Source organism: Protopterus annectens, chromosome 2.part0, assembly GCF_019279795.1.
Source record: "Protopterus annectens isolate FY-2018-M chromosome 2.part0, PAN1.0, whole genome shotgun sequence".
NCBI lineage: Eukaryota > Metazoa > Chordata > Ceratodontiformes > Protopteridae > Protopterus > Protopterus annectens.
The window spans coordinates 231,659,582-231,682,998 of record NC_056728.1 but is presented as its reverse complement, the minus strand read 5'-3'; the positions used below and the strand labels follow the sequence as shown (position 1 = coordinate 231,682,998).

The 23,417-nt window shown below is 38.8% G+C and overlaps 1 protein-coding gene across 1 annotated transcript in view; it reads right to left on the bottom strand.

The window, feature by feature from the left end:
- The window catches only part of VPS16 (VPS16 core subunit of CORVET and HOPS complexes), a 1,917,946-nt gene extending 1,897,481 nt beyond the window's left edge, over nt 1-20,465 (bottom strand). Inside the window, exon 1 of the mRNA XM_044060689.1 lies at nt 20,267-20,465. Coding sequence (XP_043916624.1) covers nt 20,267-20,316 — 50 coding nt within the window. The 5' untranslated portion in view covers nt 20,317-20,465. The remainder of the gene's footprint in view (nt 1-20,266) is intronic.
- Nucleotides 20,466-23,417: the final 2,952 nt, after the last annotated feature.

Genomic DNA, 23,417 nt, shown 5'->3' with positions numbered 1-23,417 from the left:
CCCTATTCCTTTGGATGTCTTCAGGGACTAGAAAGGGCATAATGTAAACTATGTGGATAGCACCCTGTGTCAGGCTACTTGTGGAGGCAAAATAAGTTATACTTCCAGTACAGAGGTAGTGACTATTGCCTATCTTCATTTTCCAACTGGCCAAGGAGGAGGTCAGAACTGCAGCACCTCTTGTTACTGTAATGGTGACAGCACTCTTCCACCATGCATTGTATGCCAGTAGCATGGGTGGCAGCCTTGCCCAAGCTATTCTAGGCTTCAGCCTTTTTCTGGGGTGAAGTATAGCCCTCCTGCAGGAGTCTCCAGCTGTACTGGAGGATGTCCAGAAATAATCTAGGACTCCTCCTCACACCACGTCTCTCCTCTAAAAGGAACACTACCCTCACTTTCTTCGGCTATGAAACATCTTGAAGAATCTCAGGGAAAAATGGCAGACATCACCCAAAATGACTCGCGTGTCCCATCTTCTGCAAGATGGGCATCAATGGGCACATCATTTGCAAGGCAGATTGCCATCCATCAAACTAAAAAAATATAGGGATTGTATTATCACAGTTCCAATATCACTTTAAGGTATGAAGCACGACAGTCCTCCATCCATGGGTATGCTGTAAAGAATACATGCTCTACAGTGACTCCATCTATATATGGTTACATATGGTATGACAATTCTCTCACCCCTGAAATTATGGGCTGAATGTGTGTGCATGGGAAGCTGCCCCACCCCAATACCCAGGCCAACATACAGCATCATGAAGAAATCTGTAGAATGCTTACCAGGTGTGCTCATCGCAAAAACTGATTTAGAAACAATAACGAAATGAGGCCTAATTAGCATAATCACTGTAGCCAGAGGGGTGAATCTACACTATATATGCAATACAAAAAGCACAGAGCCTCATCATCCTCCAGAGGAAAACAATGGTTCAATTCCTACCAACGGTGCTTTTGGTGAATTTTTCCCTCTAGTTAAAATATCTGGTTATATAATGTTAAGTGCTGCTACTTATAAATCTGTTCCTTTGTGCAATGTTGCTTTTGACTGCTCTTCACCTTGATGCCTATAAAGAGATGCTAGTTTGTCAGTACTTTTAAATGTGTAGGCCAAAACTGTCTTAAAGTGTACACTGAAAATGTTCCGACTGTAGTAACCTGCAGGATTGTTAATGTAGATAGAAGACACACCCTTAAGCTCACATTCAGAGTACTGTTCAATATTATTTTAATGCTCTGTGCTTCCATTTATGTCATTAGTCACAACTTTTTATAAGAGTGTTACTGTAATAGTAGTTTGTTTTGTGGGGAACATATGCTTAGTAAACATACATGACTGACATTTACTTTTAAGATTGTGGATTCAGATATCTGTCAGGTACAAATGCAGCATACTATATGGCCTAGTAGGACAGCCGTAGTGCAAAGATTTGTAAGGTCAATGCAAAAACAAAGCTGTTAATTCCACTGTTTTTCATGCTATCAGAGTTATACCTAAAAAAATGGCGCACAGAAAAAAAGCTTCATCTGGTGGGCAATCCACAACCATTAGCAAACCAAAATTCTCAGATAGAGACAATGAGGTGTGGTACTTCAGGACAACCACCTCCATGGTCGATGGCTCTTTGATGTCCATGTGTAGACCAACCCTATCTTGATGGTGCTTGGACTGAAATTGTCAACAATGTCAATGATGTGGGTGATCAGGATAATAGCTATGAAATGCTTTGCTACAGGGCCATTGATATGACATGTGCTGCCACCAGCAGAGTAGAAGCCATGGCATGGGAATGTAGAACAAGTGGGGATTATAGACTGAACCACATCTTACAGAGATGGGGGAGCTCCTGGCCTCTCTCAAAAGCAGTACCACTTCCACAGAGTCCCACTATTTTAGCTAGCTTGCTCTTTTATAATCATAAATGTATTATACAAGGTGTCCCACATATAAATGCATCACATTACTGCTATCATGTAACTTAATGAAAATTAACAGTGAATGTGCATACAATTATCAAGCAAAAAAGGGAATTTAAATTCTGCCATTTCTAGAGTAATCTTTTTAAAATAATTTTCAACAGTTTCAATCTAAATAATTATTACAAGCTTAACCCAAGCTGGACACACAAATTAATAATAAGAACAACACTCATTTGTTAAGCATGTAGGCCCACTGTATACAGTTTCTATTCAGGAGCAACCTGGGAGCCAGTGTCTGGATAAGTGATTTGCTCAAGGTCACATAGCAGACAAATGAGGACCAAGGGAATCAAAGCCTGTACCACACGAACTACAACTCACAGCATTAACATAACTCCATTGCTATAAACAGTTTCAACTCGGAATTGTTCTAAAACACACTTGTGAGCATTCCTATGATTAGTGAAATAAACCTACACAAACTAAAGAATTTAAAAATACAGTATCTACCATTACAGGTTCAAATGATTAAAAAACACAACATTCATTGTTGCTACTTCTGAACACCTGAAGTGGGAATTAGAGACACCATCTATACAGTGTACCAGAGCTAAGAAAGACAGACAACCCTCCATAATTACTTATAGCTGCAAAATTCTCTGCACGTCTGTCAGTGGATCTACTTCACATGATCAAAAACTCAAAATGCTGAAATTTTATCAAGACCATAATACCAATTTTCAAAATACTGAAAGCTTATTTAATTGACTATCATATTATTGACATCTTAAAATACGGGCGGTTATATTACTGACTGCAATATAAAAACGTAATACTAATTTTCTATAAATAGAGGTGTCTATCTAAATTCTTGCAGTATGTACCCAAAAAAAAAAAAACATGGCAGATGTGTTGTACAACATTCCTAGCACTATTAACGTGTACAGCACTATTCATTCACAAAAGGGAAAGGTAATTATAATTGTCGATCACTATATTTAACATTTGGATAGGAAAGTTCATTTTAGAAAATACTGCGCTTGTAAGTATGCCCATTTCCCCACTGTAGTGCGATCTCGGAGTTGGGGGGGGGGCATAGTCCCCACCTAGGTGGGTTTCAGCTAGTGTGGTAGGTTGTTTTGTAGTGTTGGGCAAGTCCTAGGGCATGATATTTAATTCTGAAGTATTTTACTTTCATTTACAAAAACAAAATTTGTGAGTATTCACAAATTTGTTTACTGTTTTGTTATCACAAGGAATTCAAAGGTTAAGGGAAACTTGCATCATGTCTGTGGTTTACAATATGGTATTCAGACATTCAGCATTGTGAAATTTTGGTACAGTGACAGTCAGTTAAATAAGGTTTCGGTACTTTGAAAATTTGGTATTATGGTCTCTGTAAAATAAATTTCAGTATTTTGAGTTTTCGATCTTGTGAAGTAGATCCTTCTCCACAATCACCCTCTTGCCATTTCCTATTGCCCTCTCTCTCTTCTCTTTTTCCACTAGATCCCTACAATAATATGTTTATAAGATCTCTAGTTCCTCTTGACTGCCTTCCCCTCATAATTACTATGAGCGATTTATGGGATAAAAACTTCATCCTTCTCCTCTGAGCTTATAATCTTAATCCTCAATATTGTCTAGTGTATCCCAATTTCACTTTCCTATATATCAATGGACTATTTAATTTATGGCTATATTTAAATTGTCGTCTCTTCCTACCATGTTATCAAGAATTTATTTAATTTAGCAAGAATTTATTCTTTATGTAAATCAAAGTCTTGATTTTTTACTGTGGAGCTTTTCTCCCCGGGTCTCTGCTGAAAATGGATATGTATCCAGTTGGATTAACCCGGTAAACAAATGTAAAATAAAATAAATAAAATAAAATAATTATGAAATGAGTAAGCATCCTTTGTTGTGAAACACTGAGTATCTCTACTTAATGCAAAGGTTAATTGCGTTTTCATACTTTGCCATAATGAATGAAACCTCACAAATGCGCAACCCGCACCCAAGGCCTCAACCTGGTCAGTGACATTAACAGAACTTGTTGGCAGGATAGATGCGTGTCCCAAAGACTCCCCAATCTATGCACGAGCACTCTTTAAAAGGAACCTGGATGACTGGATGGGAAACAGAAAATACACCCCTAGGATCCCACCTGTGTCCATGCTGGACAGGGGAAACATGTTTTTGTGGGAACATGGGCAAAATTCTTGGCTAGGCTTATAAGGGCCTCCGGGCCAATAGCCTAGTATCATCCTATGAACTAACAAGTCCACCAAAGCCAACTTACTATATACAGATTGACACAATAGGAGGTACTGCCAGCTATGCCAGGGAGAAGCAGGGCAGTGGATGTAAGACTTGTGTCAGCACAGCTAGCTGGAATTTTATAAATAATTACATGTCATTTGTATATCAACCTGATCTGTACAGATGCTTGTGCTGAAAATGTATTTGTGAGCTCTGCTTGTCTTGTGCTAAAATATATCAACACTGCACCCTGCTGAAATGAAGAGAAATGTGCATGTATTAGGGTAATTGAATTAAATGTATAAGCTTCAATAGAGGACACTGGCACAGCAATAATTAACCAACTGAATTACTTTAAGAAGAATAAGGGAAATGTAAATGAGCTGTTAAATCATTAAATGGCACAGCACAGTGCTGAGCAGGCCAGGAGCTGGTAGATCTGGGAGCAGCATTTATTTGTTAGCTTTTGTAAAGAGGAGGCAAGTATTGTAAATGTTTCTGGCACATGGCATTTCCATAACAGCTTTAAATGTGTACTGTAGCAGTCTGCTAAAGTCCTGTCTCAAACTTCAAAAGAAGATATTATGGGAACCTAGAGTCAGGTGACCAGATAAGATCTTTCTGCAGGTCATCTTGGATATTATATTTTTAGAGGGAGTAATCTCAAAATATAAAGTATTCTGTTTGGGGCCTGACAAGAAAGATTGCTCAGAGCATTTGGGAAGGCCAACCCTCTTAGTTTCTTAATCTTGAACTATCTTCTGTTTCCTCCCTCTCTACTAAAAGAATTCTCAATTTTTGGTACAAGGATATGCATAATGAATGTCCCCACAGTCACTTTCAATTTACTCTGATACTAGTCAAAGTCATGCTTGTAATACATAATATATAATAAATCCTACATAACTAGAAAACCTTCACATCTGTCTGTCTTGCCAATACTGATATGGTTAGTTAAAATTTAAAACAGGAACCAACATCTTTTGGAACACCTACTACCTCTTAAAAATATAAAAAGATGGAGTGGGTGACCTACATTGTTAATATTGCCTAAAGTTGCATATTTTTTAGTAAAATTGTCAACTTACCTCACACTTTTACTGGTTCAAGGGATCAGTTTTTCTCGACAATGATATTAAAAAAAGAAGAAAGCAAACCACCTACTTGGTGATTTTTTTCCCCTTCTTTGGTTGCTTATGTTTTATAATTGGTAGAGATAATTTCTCTAATTTTGTTTCAGTGGAAGTAGTTAACTGCTAAAGTAAACACTGAAACAAAACATATTTGATGAAGCTGAGAGTTTAGCATTGGAATCATTCTAAGGAAATCAACAAGACGCCAAGCAAGCTGCAAGGACTGCTATGGTTACTTTTGAAGCTTGTGGAATTGAAATGATTTGCACAAAAGGTTGAGAAATCAAGACAAAGCAGTTTATTTTGAACATATTCATTTGATAAGACTACCTAAGAGACAGGAGTGGGTATGACCTTAAAACAAGATAGATCAGCTCTTCTGATACGGAGAGATAAAGCCTTGACTACAGCCCCAGATGACTTAGAATTCAACTAGCAGTTTGGGCCCCTATGGTAGGAATTCCTATGCCTGACTACAAGGTGGGGCAGGACAAATGATCACATTGTGCGGAGTGTGGCATGCATGAATGACAAAATGTTACTGCATACCAACCTCCAGGACATGAGCAAGCATACACAGGAGTCAGGGCTTAAAAAGGAAAAACCCAGATCCTCTTATAAGAGGGGATCACAGTTCTAGTATGCTCAACTCATTCTCCTATGGAATAAATGAGCCAAAGGTCTCTCACACCAGAAATGAACAGGACTAGGGAGAAGAAAAAAAAAAAAAAAAAAAAAAAAAAAAAAAAATCAGTAACTGGGTAGAGGAATGCCTGAATCAAAAGATACAGAGCATCATATTAAAAAACAAAACATGAATTTCCATACTGTCTAGATGACAACTCTCTTCCCAGTTTTGCCGGTAGGAGCTTGTCAGCAGGACCTGCTGATTGATAAAAGATTATTGTGTCATAGAATGAGACAGTGCAAATATTTCTAGACATTTCATTGTATTTAACTTCATGAGGAAAGAATACCAGCCAGTTTATTACTCTTAGGAATGGGGAACTTGTACACCACTTTCTGCTTCCTAATAGTTTGAAGTGGTCTGGGTCAGAAATGCTTTTCATTTAATATCCTATAAGAACAAGGAAGTGGCCTCATATTCCTCTCAACTTGACTAAATCTTTAAACTGAAGAAGAAAAAGTGTCAAAAAGTGAAAAAGGACAATATGTATGAAGACAGTTCAAACCAGACTGGCTTGCTATCTGGGATGCAAATAATGTTTTACCTCATGATAGACATTTGCTAGGAGGGATTTGTGTATTCCCTTCTCTAAAATAAATGGAAAGGAGACTATAGAACTGCTATAGCTATGTGGAACAAGCACACTGCATACAAGCATTTTTGTGCTTTTACATTCAATGGACGTCACTGCTTCCAAGTACAAACTTGAGGTCTTAATGTGAACAGCACTAATTTCTTAGTCGAGTACTAGGATATGAACTGGTCTTAATGGAAGGTCAGCTGATTTTCTAATAGATGCCTAGGATACAAGTGCTACTCATCTGCTCATTGAGTAATTCATCATTACTGTTAATGATACTCATACTGCTGACATTAAAGTCTCATTTGCTAGGCTTATATAGGCCCTAGGGCAAATAGCCTAGTACCTACCTATGAACCTATTTCCTCGGTCATCTTCACTGATTATTACAAGTTTAAAAAACTGGTTATTCAGATTTAAACAAGCCCTCCCCTATAACAATACAGTCTTCCCTACAAGTGACCTTGTCAAACTAGGAACAACTTTCACATAACTCTGCCACTGGACGAATCGTCACTTAAACCAAATGACAGCACAGCGTACAGTGTTAACTACCTCCTTATCTGGAAAACAATGGCAACAGCTGGTAAATTCTTCCTCATCCACACTGCAGAGAATGTCCTTATCTTCATCATTGTTTCTACTATCAACAGACTTACACTAAAAAAATTTACAGGATTAGCATAGAGTATAGGAAACAATAACATTGCACCTCTTGTGGTATAAGCAGGTTAGCTCCCCAAGGCTGTCAGCTCCTCATTAATTTCACAGGCACTAATACCCAACATATTAAACTATATGCATTGCCCATCCATAATATATCTTTCTTCTGAACCATTCAAAACTAAGGAATTGCCTACTACATCTCTTCTCTCTCACTCCCAATTCCGTGACACCCCTTAACTTTGGGAAAAGAAGTCTTTACAATCCACAGGGCACAAACCTGAAACTCTATTGCAAGCCTTTTTCATTTTTTTACACTCTCAGTACTTATTTTTCCCAACTTGTTTGGACCAGGTTAGTAGTCTCATTGCACAAATGAGATAAAGTCAATTACCCTAGGTCTGGAAGCAAAAATTTCCACAAGGTAGCTACTAGCTGCTGTTTAAAGAACATTGAGTTATTAATCTCCGGACACTGTAGTTTTCTCAGATAAATGTATGTGTATTCTGTTAAATGTTAAACATTTGCTCTGCTACTGTGTTAAATTAAGCAATACCCGAGATATTATGTGAAAATAGCACATTTTCTCAAAACTACATTACATTTATTTTTATTTTACATTTGTTTATCTGGATGATCCGAATGAGGCAGTGCCCACTTTCAGTGGATGCCCTGGGAGAAAAGATCCAGTCTAGGCATACATACAAATTATCACAACAAGTAATAGAAATTATAAACAAAATTGACAAAAAAAAATGAGCGTTAACACATTTACAGGATAAAAATGTAAAAACCAAAATATATACAGAGTATCAACTAGAACAAGACCTTAAACACTAGAATACAGACAAATATATGGTTAAATTTATATATGTGGAGGAACATAACATTAGTTAGGAAATTAAGCAGGGACAATCACTTAGGCAAAGTAGTACATAGTTAGTAATACTTCAGTGGTGAGAGTTGCAGCTAGGAATGTAATTACTTACAGAAAAGTAGTGTTATTAGAAGGGATATGTTAACCGAGTTAGTACAAACAGCCAAACTGTACAAATAATGCTAAGTTAATAATTAATCTGGAGTGTTACGTGTGCAAAGCCAGCATTCAAATGAGTGTTTTTTGACAGATGTGTGACGTTACATTCCAAGTTAAAACAATTTTTGCACTGAAGCATGTACTTCTTTCTTATTTCTTTGGGTCTTCTTTCGGCTTTTCCCAGTTAAGGGGTCACCACAACGGATCACTGGTCCGCTAATGACTGGCAGTAATTTTACAGTGTTGAGTTACCAGCCCGGCACCCAACCTTCACAGAAGGCAGGCACACACACACTCACACCAACCTGCATGTCTTTTAAATTTCACTTGACCGCAGGGAGAACATGCAGACCACGCACAGCTGAGAATACAACCAGAGAACCTCTTACTGTGAGGTAACAACACTAACCGCTGCACCACCGCGGCCTCTCAAAAATGGCTATACCCAGTTACTTGCAAAATTTCTGAGACCAGGGAGGCTATAAAGAAAGGATTTCATATTACTGGATTACTCTACCATACTAATCGTCAAGACACTAACAGAAAGCTATAAATTAACGCCATTTGCAGAGCTCAGAATCTCTTACCCCTCTGTCATGCATAAGCGATTAGAAAAAAATGGAGTATGGATTACATTTCTTAAGAGGTTCTGGATCTGGAATGTCTGCACACAAACCACAGTATAAAACACATACATCATCATCATTATCTTTTTTTTCCCCTCACTGGTACATAAGCAGAGTCCCTTAAAGACAGTTGCTTGTCCTTAAACTCCAAACAAGTTAAATGCTGAATTGCTTTAGACTTCTCATCTACAAATTCCATACTGCAGAAAAACCTTCCAACCCCAATCTACCTTGGATAATAACAGAAAATCTTTCAAAGGGAAATGAAATAGCTTCCTGCTGCAGATGTCTTTTTTAAAAGTACTTTTATTGAAATTCTAAATAGAGGCACAAACACATTATCATTTATCATAATAAAACAAATAAATATTTATCATAATAAAACAAATAAATATTTACACAAATGTCTACATTAATTTGTGCTACATTATTAAAACCCATTAAACAACAAAAAAAAAAAATGATTACAGACTGATATGTCTCTATTAAGGAGTTCAGTTTTATACAGTAATTATATTGCATGATTATTTTGTTTTCATCTCGCCTTAAACGGCAGACATTCCTTTATAACACATTGTAAAAGGAAAAAACTTCAAAAGACCAATGCACGTTAGGTTCAAGCAAGGCACCCTTTATTACTTGCAGCAAGGAGTAGGTACAGGATTTGTCTGGCCCTTTAGTGATCAGTATGTTATTCTTATACAGTTCTCTTCATGTCACACAGACAATGTTACTATTCTATTGCTGACGTAGTTGGACACAGCTTTCTGTATGTTTCACAGAAAATGTTACCAGACTTATTGCTGACATGGTCAGATTATTTGCTGTCTTGCAAAAACATTTTGAGAAAAACAACCTGGCCTTGGGCTTATTTTAGCCCACCTTAACTTTTCAATTCTTCAATTGTACAGTTCTAATACGCGTTACATTTTGTCTAGATTCAAGGTACATTTCTAGCTTTGGTACAAGTAATGCTGACTATGGTTTATACTTTCAAGCATCTATTGTTTTCTTTATCAAAGCTTCTAGCAGCTGCATATTTTCTAATGGCTTAAGCAGAAATGAAATATCTCTTTGTTAAGTTTCATGACATTAGCAGAAATGAAAGGTCTCTTGTTAAATTTCTAATAGCTGTGCAGATTCATGCAGTGTGAACAGAATAAATGTATTAACCCTTTTAAACCTGGAATGCACTAAGCATGCATATTACTATTATATATTTTGCTAACATTTCCCCCCTTTTAATACTTTTATTCTACTTTCAAGATGAGCATAAACAGTTTTTTCTTCCCCTAACCTCTTCCTGCTCAGGATTTGCAGTTAAGAGAGTCATTTAGTTTAAGCTCATGAAAGCATTTTTAGTTTTTTAGCAATTCTTCAAGTTCAGCATCTTGGTATAAGGTTTCTGAAACTGAAATGTCTACAAAATTTTTAATCAGTCTTTTTATGCAGGGGATGCGGCAGCACACACATACCACCAGTAGGATTATTCCTACACAGATGGCAATTAGAATGTTCATCAGGATGCTGCCCCAACCCCCAATTTCTGGAAAAAGTCCGTCAATGGATTTGGTCCTGGTTTGGTCATGGCTGACACCTGCTGAATCACCTCAAGATGGTTGTCTATCTCATGTTTATGGTCAGGAATATATGAACAGCACTCCTCCTGGAATAAAGCACACATACCTCCTCTTGCCGCTAGGGTGAAGCCAAGAGCCATGCGATTTTGAAGCACCACTGTTCTCATGGCAGTTAATTCATCAGTCACCAATTCTAGTTCAGAAAAGGTTGCACTGCTCATTATTTCGAGAAGCTTAGACAATTTTCTCAGTTCCCAGATTGATTTCTTTGCTCCATATGCTGGTAGTACACCTGCCCTATGCTGGTAGTACACCTGCCCACGATATAACAGTATCCATTGTTCCCCAAGCCCACAGCATGATGGTTTTTCCAGCGCGCATTGATTTGCCCCACTGGATTGACAGGCTTCTTGATTTCTCGAACATTCCGAATTTCCCTTGAGGTAAAACTGCTGTGTGTCGTATGGCCGGAACCAGGTACCCCAAAAAAACAACTTCCGGACCAATTATCAGGTAGCCATTTATATGCTTTTCTACCACATATAAAGTAACAATCTTCTACTTTAGTAGTAACTTTACTATACCCTGACTCTGCATGAAACATTTTTCTGTTCATTATGGACAGTTGCTTATAGAGATCAGCATTATGTTTTATTTCTTCAATTGTCCTGTGCATCAGTTCAACAAATGTATCATAGCTCGTGTTGCAAAAGGATCTGATGTTATCAGGTTTAGTGTAGCATCTATAGGGAACAGTCACATTGCAATTGCTCCAACCCACCCTGACTGTATCATTCTTATAAAAACACACAGTTCCCTTCTGTTGAACAGACAAGTGTAATGCTACTTTATCTTGTGATGTGACATCTGATGTATCATGAATTAAGTTTTCCCAGGTCTTGTTGGCTCCTAGGGGAACTGAAGTTAACAGTAACCCCCCCCCCCCCCCAGTATGCTGTTGGTAAAGCTGTGCAAATCCAGCAATTCGAAACATTGAAGGTTTCAGCATACACATATTTGATTGCCTGGTAAGTGTTAAAGTTCGGGTGCCACTCTACACGCTTGTTCAGTTCAATTTGTGTGGCTGAGAAAAGGAATGGCCACAACAAAGAGATTATTGTCACTAGTACAATCAACAGGATGGTTATGCAATACTTTTGTGGAAACGGTTGTTCTGCATTTCTGTTTTCTCCAGCTCTTCCAAGTAGGTGTATTTGGATCTTACTGGATTCCGTCATTTTTACTTTGGACACGTGCTCTTACTCTCTGCCCTAATAGGACCTTCAGCACCGATGGTTTCTTCACTGGGGTTGAGACGGATCAGTCCTATTGATCTGAACCCCCTTTGCAGCCAGACTTTGTGCTGAGGGCCCAGATGAAGAGGTAAGATCTTTGTCCAACTCAAAGTTCTTAACCAGCTTGAAGTGCGTCAGGTGTATCCACGAAGCTTGTTCTGCTATCTTGACTGCAGTGTGTGCCGAAAGAAGCAACTGGTAGGGACCTTCCCACCTTGGTGATGCCCAGTTTTTTCGCTTGATGATTTTGATCCACACCCAGTCTCTTGGCGTCACTGCCACTTCTGATGTTTCGGTTTGTTTTCTATCTGAAACAGAATTTGACTGCAACAGATGACAACTTTTTCATATATTCAGCTAGTGTAAAATCAGCTTCCTGATCGGATGACATGAGAAGTTTACACTGGGCTGTATAATAAGCCCTTCCAAATAGTTTTTCAAAAGGAGTCAATCCTTTTGCTGTAGGGACAGTTCTCATGCTCAACAGTGCCAGGGGTAAACAGTACAACCAAGTTTTTCCCTGTCTCAGCTATTAATTTTCTCAATTTGTTTTTTAGTATACCATTATGCCTTTCCACTAGCCCTGCAGATTGCGGATGGTATGCACAATGATTTTTTAAAGAAATACCAAAATGCTTACTCAACTGCTGCATGGTTTGATTTACAAAGTGTGTACCATTGTCACTGTAGATTCCTTCCGGAATACCAAACTTAGGAATGATTTCCTTGACAAGTACTTTTGCCACCGTAGCTGCAGCTGGATTTTTGGTTGGAAAGGCTTCCACCCATCTGGAAAACATATCTATAATGACAAGACAATACTTCTTATTTTCACATTTGTTCAATTCTATGAAATCCATACAAATAGTGTGAAATGAATATGGTGGTGTGGGGAAACTCCCTTGCTTGGGCTTTATCGCCTCCTGTGCATGATGTTTGTTACAAATCTGACACATCAAACAAAATTTATTTAGAGTAGTTTATAAATCCGTACGTTGTGAACACCTGGTTCACCAGCTGTACCATCCCCCCTGTTGAGACATGGCACTGCCCATGGCTCAACAATACTGCATAGCAAAACAAATTAGAGGGTAGTATTGGTTTTCCCTCTCTAGAGATGTACAGCCCCTTTTCGAGGATTGTTCCTCGTTTTATCCATCGCTGTTTTTCAGCTTGCGTAGTGAGTGTCTGCATTGTTTTTAACATATCTAGATCTAAAGTTTCAGAGGGTTGAAATTCCTCATTTAAAAGAAATACTTCTGTGGCTGCTTGTTTTGCAGCTGTATCAGCTCTCGCATTACCTTTTGAAATCCTATCTTGTTGCTTGGTGTGAGCTGTGCATTTACAAATGGCTACTTTCTGAGGTAACTGAATAGATTCTAAAAGATCTAAAATAAACTGTGCATGATTTATAGGTTTGCCAGTAAATGCTATCATTCCCCGGTTTTTCCACTGTTGTGCAAAAACATGTACAGTAGAAAAAGCGTACTGGCTATCAGTAAAAATGTTTACACATTTACCCTTTGCTAAGGTACATACCCGTGTCAGGGTAATCAATTCTGCTGCCTGTGCGGATAAGTTGTGTGGTAAAGGTTTTGCTTCTATAATCCCAGTATTAGGGACTACTGCATATCCTACTAGGTTCTGTCCTGCAGGACCCCTTTTGCATGGGCCATCCACGTAGTATGTCACCTCGGCATCATCCAAGGGGACATCCGTGAGATCTTTTCTAGGTAGTGTCTTTTGCTCAATTACCTGCAGGCAGCAGTGCAGTGTGCCGTCTGCAGGGGTCGGGAGCAGAGTAGAAGGGTTTAAAGTCGTGCAGCGTTCAACTGTCATATGAGGTTGGCTCAATAATATAGTCATACAGGAAAGATGCCTAGCAGGGGAAAGATATGCCACCTTTTCTTGTAGTAAAATAATCGCAACTGCATGAGGTACTCTCAAAGTGAGAGGGTGGAACAAGACTACTGAGGCTGAAGCCTGTACTGCCATTGCATCTGCAACTACTGCTTGTACCCAGTGGGGTAAGGACCGTGCCACTAGGTCTAGTTGTGATGAGTAGTAAGCAATGGGGCGTTGCTTATCCCCATGCTGTTGTGTTAACACTGATGTCATGTAACCCTGCTTGCAATCTACAGTTTGGAAAAAAACGTTTATGGTAGTTTGGCAATCCAAGAACTAATGAGGACGCTATTAACTGCTTTAGTTTACAGAAGGCAGATTCTGCCTCTGGTGTCCATTGTAACAAATCCTGCGCTGCCATAGGCTTCTTATATATAAGGTCAGTCAGAGGTGCGGATTCCAAGGCATAGTTTGGAATCCAGCTCCGGCAAAAATTAGTTGTACCCAGGAAGGACATCATTTCCTTCTTGGTATTGGGTTTTGGTGCTTGCAAAATTGCTATTTTTCTGTCCTCATCTAACGTTCTACCTTCCTTGGATATTACATATCCTAGGTATTTGACCTGTTTTTTCCAAAGTTGCAGTTTATTTTTATTTACCTTATGTCCCACAGCGGCTAAAAATCGTAGAAGTGCTATGGTATCTTCTCTACAATCCTGCTGGGTGGGGGCCGCCAGCAAGATGTCATCAACATAAAGTAAAATCTGGCTGCCTCTTGGTGGGGTGAATCCCGCCAAGTTGCTTGCCATTTCTTGTGAGAATATCGTTGGACTTTCACAATATCCCTGTGGTAGTCGCGTATATGTATACCTTTTCCCTTGAAATGCAAATGTAAACCAATACTGGCTATCAGGGTGTATCGGTATCGCAAAGAACGCGTTGCTGATGTCTACCACGGAAAAATACTTTTGTTGAGGTTTCAAATCATTCAACAGGGTGTGTGGGTCTGGCACCGTGGGTGCCCTTGGCATCACTGCATCATTTACGGCTTGTAAATCCTGGACCGTACGCCATTCTCCAATGGCCTTTTTAAATGGAAATAAGGGTGTGTTACATGGTGAATCAGGAGATTCTACTAGTATCCCTCCTTTAAGTAAGGCTGCTATAATAGGCTTTATCCCTGAATCTGCATCTTTTCTTAAGGGATACTGTCTTTTTTGTGGTCTGAATGCTGACTTTGGCATGACAGTAACTGGTCCCGCTGTACGAATGAGTCCTACATCTGATTTCCCTGTTGACCAGAGAGTCTCTGGTATGTCTCGTACGGCATTCTTTTCCTCCTTTAAAAGGAGTGTCAATCAGCTGTCCTCGCTAGACTGCAAGTACACAGCTAGGTTGGTCTGAGTTATCCAATTCAACTTTTGTACTTGTATTCCTTGTTCTGACAGTCCTAGTTCTGTCTGTTTCTCCCATCTCGTGACTTTTTCTCCTAGGTCTGCCCATTCTATACTTCTGTTTTTGGTTAAGCTAACATGTGGTAATCGATTTAGACTTATAAAGTGCAAAGAACTCCTGGGGCAATGAACAGCTGGCTACACTGTTCCCTTCTATGTCCCAGTACAGGTTACGCAATATCAATCTGTTTGCATGATTCTTAAATAATTCTTGCTCATATTCCTTATCAGGTCCTGGTGTGTTGCAATAATACAGGGTACAGTGCAACAGGTGTTGCTCATCAATGTCAAGGGAGGGGAACTTGCTGATGGCTAGGTTCATTAACTCTTTGGTCACAGTCCCTGGACTAGTTGTAACCAAGTCCTAGCTGTACCAATAAAACATTTCACCCTCCAATTGCACTACAAGGGTGTTAATTTGTCACTGTGCTTCCATACCCTGCATGGTTGGGACTACTGCTATACCAAATAGCTGCATGAGGTCTCTGCCCAAGAGGTTTACTGGGCACTTTGCAGAAACTACAATTTTGCTTCTTTGTGTCAATCCTGAAACTGGATCACTTATTGCAATGTTACGGGAGAGAAGCTCCCGATACAGCTGTCCATTAGCTGCTTTGACCAATCAGGTGGCTGTGTTTTCTGGCAGTTTGGAGGGGTGTATCAGGGTTCGTGATGCCCCTGAGTCACACAAAAATTTGACCTCCCTCCCTTCTACCAAGAGTATAACCTTCTGGTTTCGTGTCTGCTAAATAGAGCTCCAAGCTCAATAAAGCTAGGTCTAATATTTCATTTTCTTCATTGTCACTAACTTCCTGCACTTCCTCTACTCCCTCTATCACATTCTTATTTGTCCTTTCTTCGCTAACCCCTTCTAGTGATTCTTGACTACCATATAGTCAGTCCTCACCCTCGTCTTCCATTGTTGCCTTCTTGTTTTTCTTGCAATCCCTTGCCAAATGTCCCTTTTTACCGCATTTAAAACATTCTCCTCTTTTTTCCGCCCTTCAAAGTCCTCTGATCGCTGATCAGATTGTTTGTTTCCCTGCGCATTTTTCTTGCCCTTTTTCCCAGACTGTACTACATAAACTTCTGCTCCATCTTCTACAGAAAATACTTGAGCTTTCTTTTTCTTTTTGCTATTAAAATGCCTTTCGGCATGCCTAGCATATTCAAGTAATGATTGTAACCTGCTTGTGCGATGGTCTACCATGTGTTTTGTAATAAAACTGCTTATAGGCATGCTATTGCCTTTTAAAAATGCATTCTTTAACTGCTGTTCATATGGGGAGTCTTGTGTTTGATCTTCAGGAACCCGCATTCCACAGTGGTTATTAAAACATTCTAACAATCTGGCATAATACCGGTCAAGTGTTTCACCTTCTTGTTGGATGCATTGATTAATGCAAGTCCAGTCTGCCCTAGGTTTCCATTTCAGAGATGCGGTCTGTAAGACCTTTTACTCTGGTGTCTAATTCTGCGCTGCTATGTGGGAGAGGTCTTTGTGCAGCGTCACAGGGATTCCAGTTCCCACTAATCATGTACCAATCTGGCCCTACAATATAACTACTTTTTCTATTTCTTCTCCATTTAGGTTATAACTCAATCTCATTCCTTGTAAATTTTCAGAGAATTTTCTAAAATTAGCCTTTGGATGGGGAATTCCCTCAGTGGCTTTCCGGATATCTTCCGGAGTCCAAGGTCTATACACTAAGATAGTTGGGTCCTGATTGTCTTGACCTGCCTGAGGATTGGGTACTTCTATAAGCGGGCATATTTCTTTTTCTTTACCTATAGATCATGAATTCTTAACTATTTGCCTTAACTCGATACCTTCTTCTGAATTACCTGCCTTTGTTTGGGACCTGGTCCCGATGGGATCTCTAATTTTAGTCAGTTTTAATTTCACAATATCTCTATCTTCAGTGACCACAGGATATAGTGGGGGTGGACTAACCTGTTCACTTGCTTCATATTCTGGTAAGGGAGGCGGAGGTGCTGATGCTATTACTAAGTTATTATCCTCCTTATCTAAAAACATTGCTTTTGAATCTTTGGTTTTTTGTTCTCTACGGTTTACTTCCTCCAGCCACCTGTGTGCCTGAGGAATTCCTAATCGACGTTGCTTTTTTACCCGACCCTTGGAATCGTTTTTGAGCTGTTTGATAAGCGAGGATTTTTCTAATTTTCCTTCGAATTTGTATTTATTAACCCATTTTGAACAATATCTAATATTGTCGGCACGCTGCGACTGCATATATTTTGTGTCTTCCATTAACAGTGGGTTTTGGGGTCTTTTTGTGCAATTATTACCCATTTTGTTTTACCCATTGATCGTTACGTTACTTCTCTTAACTTTTAACGTGGTACCACGGATTTTGTTATAGTCTCTTCAGAATAACTGCCTACTTATTCTGTTTCTCCTGATCTATGACAAGACAGTAATCTTTTTTGTCCCTGACTTGCAAAAATACAATCTGACAAAAACAATACACATCTAGTCCCTGATCTAAAACAGAAAACAGAAAAAAAAAAAGTAGATTCACCTTACCGGAGCCTACGTGATTGATCACCGATTCGCGGAGACCTGTCCTTCAGTCACAGATCAGAAAGTGGCTAGCCTCTTTTGAACGACAATTCAGTCGGAGGACTTTCCATACAAGAAGAACCGATTTGGTTTCTTCCCCTTAAGGTTTCAACCACCTGGCCGTCTGATCCGAGGTGAATAGAGGCTTCCGGTCTGAAGGACCAATCTGTAAAAGGAAAAATTTGCAGCAAGGAGACAAAGCATGTAGGTACAGGATTTGTCTGGCCCTTTGGTGATCAGTATGTTATTCTTATACAGTTCTCTTCATGTCACACAGAAAATGTTACTATTCTATTGCTGACGTAGTTGGACACAGCTTTCTGTATGTTTCACAGAAAATGCTACCAGACTTATTGCTGACACGGTCAGATTATCTGCCGTCTTGCAAAAACATTTTGAGAAAAACAACCTGGCCTTGGGCTTATTTTAGCCCACCTTAACTTTTCAATTCTTCAATTGTACAGTTCTAATACATGTGTTACATTTTGTCTAGATTCAAGGTACATTTCTAGCTTTGGTACAAGTAATGCTGACTATGGTTTATACTTTCAAGCATCTATTGTTTTCTTTATTAAAGCTTCTAGCAGCTGCATATTTTCTAATGGCATAAACAGAAATGAAATATCTCTAAGTTTCATGATATTAGCAGAAATTAAATGTCTCATTATTTTCATGACATTAGCAGAAATTAAATGTCTCTTGTTAAGTTTCTAATAGCTGTGCAGATTCATGCAGTGTGAACAGAATAAATGTATTAACCCTTTTAAACCGCATATTACTATTATATATTGTTCTAACACACATACAACAGTGACAACATTTATACATTTGGCAGATGAAGGCACAATTTCATTTTTCATTTATTTGTAGTCATTTTTCCTGGTCAACATTAATACATTCCAGAGACGTGGGAATTCAGACTTCCAGAGACGTGGGAATTCAGACTTGAGCACACGTCTGGGAACTGATGCATTAAACACCAAAAGTTTAGTTAATGTCACTTTATTAAACTACAATGGTTGCAGGAAACATTGACTTTTCACAAAAATATTTTACAGTTTTGCAGTAATAAACCATACAGATGTGATTTAATAAAGGATTTACACCTTTAAAAAAACACCTTTTTGTATACATTTTCAATTTTATGTGGCGTGATAACTTATGTAAAAATTTCCAAGAGAATAATCTCAAAATAAAGATAATGTAGCTTTTTGAGGATATTGAAATAATTGTATCTATTGTAGTTAAAGTTGAGCCACTCATATAAAATAATCCCAGTTATCTTTGATATAAAATTTATAATTTTTAATTTTGATAAATATCTCCCTGTCTCACCATTTATTTTATGACTGTTTAGAAAATTAAGAAAGGGCAGACATTACTTTACTTATATCTAACATTAAGTCAACTGTAGAGAATAAGAACGGTCTATTAATTTATACTATAAGCCAGTTTTCCTTTTCCAAATTATATTTACTCATTAAACAGTCAGCATTAAGCACTTTAGTTGCTCTTAATATTCGTTTCCAAAACATCAAAACCCTAGTTTTTAAGTTCAGTATTCTTTTGAAAGTGCTGACTGTCAATACATTCTGCTGTAACAGGAAAAATGCTGCCTCATGTGCTTTTTAAAAGATGCTCCCTGTAATACCCCATGAATACTGCAAAATTCACTGGACAGATTTTGGGACCTTTTCCTTGTTTACAGTACAATGTATATAAACCACATGAATTTGTGAGATTAACTACTCTCAAATATACACAAGGATGCATACACATAAGAATAATACACTATTAAGACAAAGTAAGTCACATTATCTCTCAACCCATGAGTTATAAACATCACAGTAGGTCAGAAGGGTTACTGTCATTTTTCAACAACATACACCTAACCAAGTGATAGTAGATCTCTGCATAGTTTTAATTAGTGAATCCTGAATAATATACATTTCAGAGTGTCTTAAATATAGAAGAGAAAAAAATCTCTGACATAAACTGTGGCAGTTGATAGGCACTGTGAAGCCAGCGATCGCTGCTAGTGTAGAATACACAGCCTGTGTGCTATATGTGTAGTATACCCATCTATGTTCACAGGTATGTACTAGGCTAATGGCCCTGGAGCCTTTACCAGCCTAGCCCCCCAAAAAATTGCCAGGCACCGTGCCATCCGATGTTAGTACCAATGGGTGTGCTGTTTATGAAGTATGCCCACTCATTTACCAATGCAGCTTACACTATGTAAACTATTTAAGAAGTCATTAAATCCAAAAAGGCTAACAAACGCAAAAAATTTCAAAGGAAAAAAAAGCACCGCTCCTGGCAAACTATTCTTACAAGTAAAACGCAAGAAACATCAGCACGTGAATTCGCCGTCAACATGCGAGTTCACAAAAAGCCAATTGAACAGTGAAAAAAAAAACTCTGATAATTTCATTCATTGGAACAATTTACTGTTCGAGAAACGAAATGCTGATATACTGTTGCCACCGTCAGTGCCAACAGCAAGCTTACATCACCGCGATTCAAGAATCACATGACAAAAACACAGAAGGCCTCTCTCACAGGCAATACAGAAAATGAATAAATGATAACACTGACCGAAAAAATACATCCTGCATGGGATTCCAGTTTGCAGTTACAAACGCCATTTCGTGCTTATAAGTTAATCAAACCATAAACCCCCAAATTCCTTTTAGCTACATCTATTCATACTAAGAACTTCTCTCTCTCCTCAACCTCCAAGTAGCTCCTCTCTTCCGGGAATTCGGCACCGCCTCCATGACGACGAAGTTCGACGAATCGGATGACTGTCCGATGGTAGGCTGATTAAAGCAAGGTAAAACGGAATCACTAATATATTCTCTGAGATCTAGTTTAGTCTCAGGTTATGACAGTTACTCTCGTACTGCTGTGAATATTTGAATGCTGCGTGATATTTGTTACTTGTATCATTACTGAGATTCGTTTGCTTGTATGATATAAAAAGAAAGGTGCTATTCGGACTAGAAAATAAACTTTGTGTCTCAACTACCAGATTTTCGCAGAACGTCTAGATTTTTTGCCTCATGTTTTGGGTCTGCCCCGCATAATGTTTGTGGTTTCCTAACAAATCATCGAGGACTGGAATAATATAAAGTTGAGTTTCAGACTCCATATCCATCGGAAAATGCCTGCTAACATAAAATCATGTTATTCCAGCAACTTTCTAAGTTTATAAAAATAATATTTATTGCGTCCCTATTTTGGGGCCTTTGTCTCTCCATTATTTTAGGCTTTGTTCAAAATTTTTGTGCTAATAGGTTGGGATGTATTTTTTTGTACTGATGTTCTTGATATCCAGGGCCAGCCTTTGTCTGCTGGTGCCCCAGGCAAAAGGGCCCCACAGTGCCCCCCAAGGCCCCAACACACCACCCAGTGCCACCATCCTGGTCTACCTACACCATTCAAGTTACTTTTTCTTTGTTTTTCTCCCAGTTTGTCTTACTTTTTAGTTTTTCCTGTATTCATTCAACACATTTTAAAGAAACACTTTCTTCACTACTAAATAAATAAATACTGGAAAGGCACCCCTGCTACACTGGTGCCCTAGGTGGTCCCCTAGCTGAACTATGCCTAAGGCTGGCTATGTTGATATCTCTCACCTTTCCCTGATTTTGACTCCAATTTTAGCTCTGTCCCTTTCAAACCCTTCTAAAACGTTCTGAGAAAAGGTGATCCATTAATAAATAATAACATTAATTATTGTTATAGAATTTTTATCTTCAAAAAGTGTATATTAATTCATATTCTCTTATTCTGTCAGTGTCTCCAGTTAACATTACTAATATCGTAAAAGTATCTTTTATTATCCCTGATTATGTGTTGATTTGCCCCAACTAGTTAAGAGCTACTGTTAGAACTATGGTCTTAAATTCCTCTTCCACCTGCTTGTTCAATCTCTCTCTCTGCCTATTTCACATTCAGAGTCTCCTTTTATGTACTGAATGATTGCTTCATAAACCAGTACAATAAATATCTTGTAGTCATGTTTACTGTATTGTCTAAAACTGTATCAGTCACCTTATGTTTTCCAATTTTTGAAGGAAATAATATATACTTGTTCATGCATATTATAATTCTGTGTGAATGAATATACTAACAAGTATTAATTGTGTATTAAGTTGCTTTGTTTTATTAAATGCTAATACATGCATACAATTAAACTAATATGTAACCTGTACAGGACAGTCCCCGGGATTCATGAAGCTTGCGCCAGGTGCAGGTGTAGCATCGGTGATCTAACACCAAATATGGCTGCAGAGAGATTCAGGTACGAGCTGTTTCCACGTACACTACCTGCATACGCCATGACCGCAGAGCTCGCGGCACATGTATGCTAATCACCCTATGTGAAGCAGAGTAGCATGCAAATGAAGGTATATAATGATTCAGGAAGTGGTGCAGGCATAGTGTAAGCATGCAGAAATGTAAACCAAAAAAAATGGTTTACACTTTTCAAACATAAAATCGGAGCCATGACAATGGACCAAATTCATGTATTATACTGTTAATATATGCCATTGGCTAAATATATTGTCATTGGCATAAAACAACATGCACAAAATATGAAAAAGGATATTTAATATTATGCCCACACTAACGCGAAGTTAAAGCGCAGGGCATCGGTGCGCAAAGGGGATGGCAAGGAATAAGGAATATACAAAAATATTGAATAAAACTGCAATGAAACACATATCACGATTTCCCCATAATAGTCAATGGCAGGCATGCTACACCATACTCATGGCGCAAGGGTTGCTAAGGGGCAGTGACAGTGTTATGCGCAGTAGCTAGGAAGTAGTAGGCAATGACATGCAAATGAGAGGAGTAATACTGAATCACAGATTTCCCGCTGGTGTAAGGATGCAAAAAAACAGTGTAGCATTATAACACCGAGGTGAGCCCTTGAGATAAAAATGACATCAAGAGAGGGGTGTGTCACCATTGCTGTAAGCACATTGGAGCATTGCTAACCCGGTTTGCCTGTTGCTAAGCAAAGCTGCAGGATAGGGGTGTTTTGAAGTAGCCATAGCTTGGCTTAGCTGAGAGCACACAAGGTAACTGATTGTGCATGTGAACATGGATGAAAATGTGCTGTAAACCCGGTAAACGGCTGTGCGCGGCATGCACCAGAGTGAAAACAGGAAGGATATGGGAAAAAGATAAGGAAATGCTGCAGCATGGAAATAGGAGTACTCCTAAGTATTTAACACCTAGGAACCCACAGTGAGCCACTGACAACAGCTAACAAGGCTGCCAGCAGCTACCTGCAGAACAGGAAAGGGGAGGTGCCGTACTGCAAAGAAAACAGAACTGTCACAGCAGAACAAAGCAAAATTGCAGTAGAACAGCTACAAAACATATTTCGCAACACATTCCTGGGTAGGGAAAATACAAAACAAGAAAGCCGGTAGTTGGATGCATGCCTGTCAATGGGAGGGGATTCGGGTTAAAAAGTGAAATAAAGGGCAACAGATTAATCACGGCAGGCAAGCATAATTTAACACCAAAAGCCCCACAATTGCAGTACTTGCTGTAAAACCCATAATTAAGATACCCTGCAGATGGATTTGCACATACACACCCAATGACATCAGTAGCATCCAAAGCACAGTAGGATAAAGTGTGAAAGCACCTCACACACACGTGTGTATTCCCAAACACTCTGTACCATCGATGTAAACAGACAGGGAACTTTTAAAATGTACAT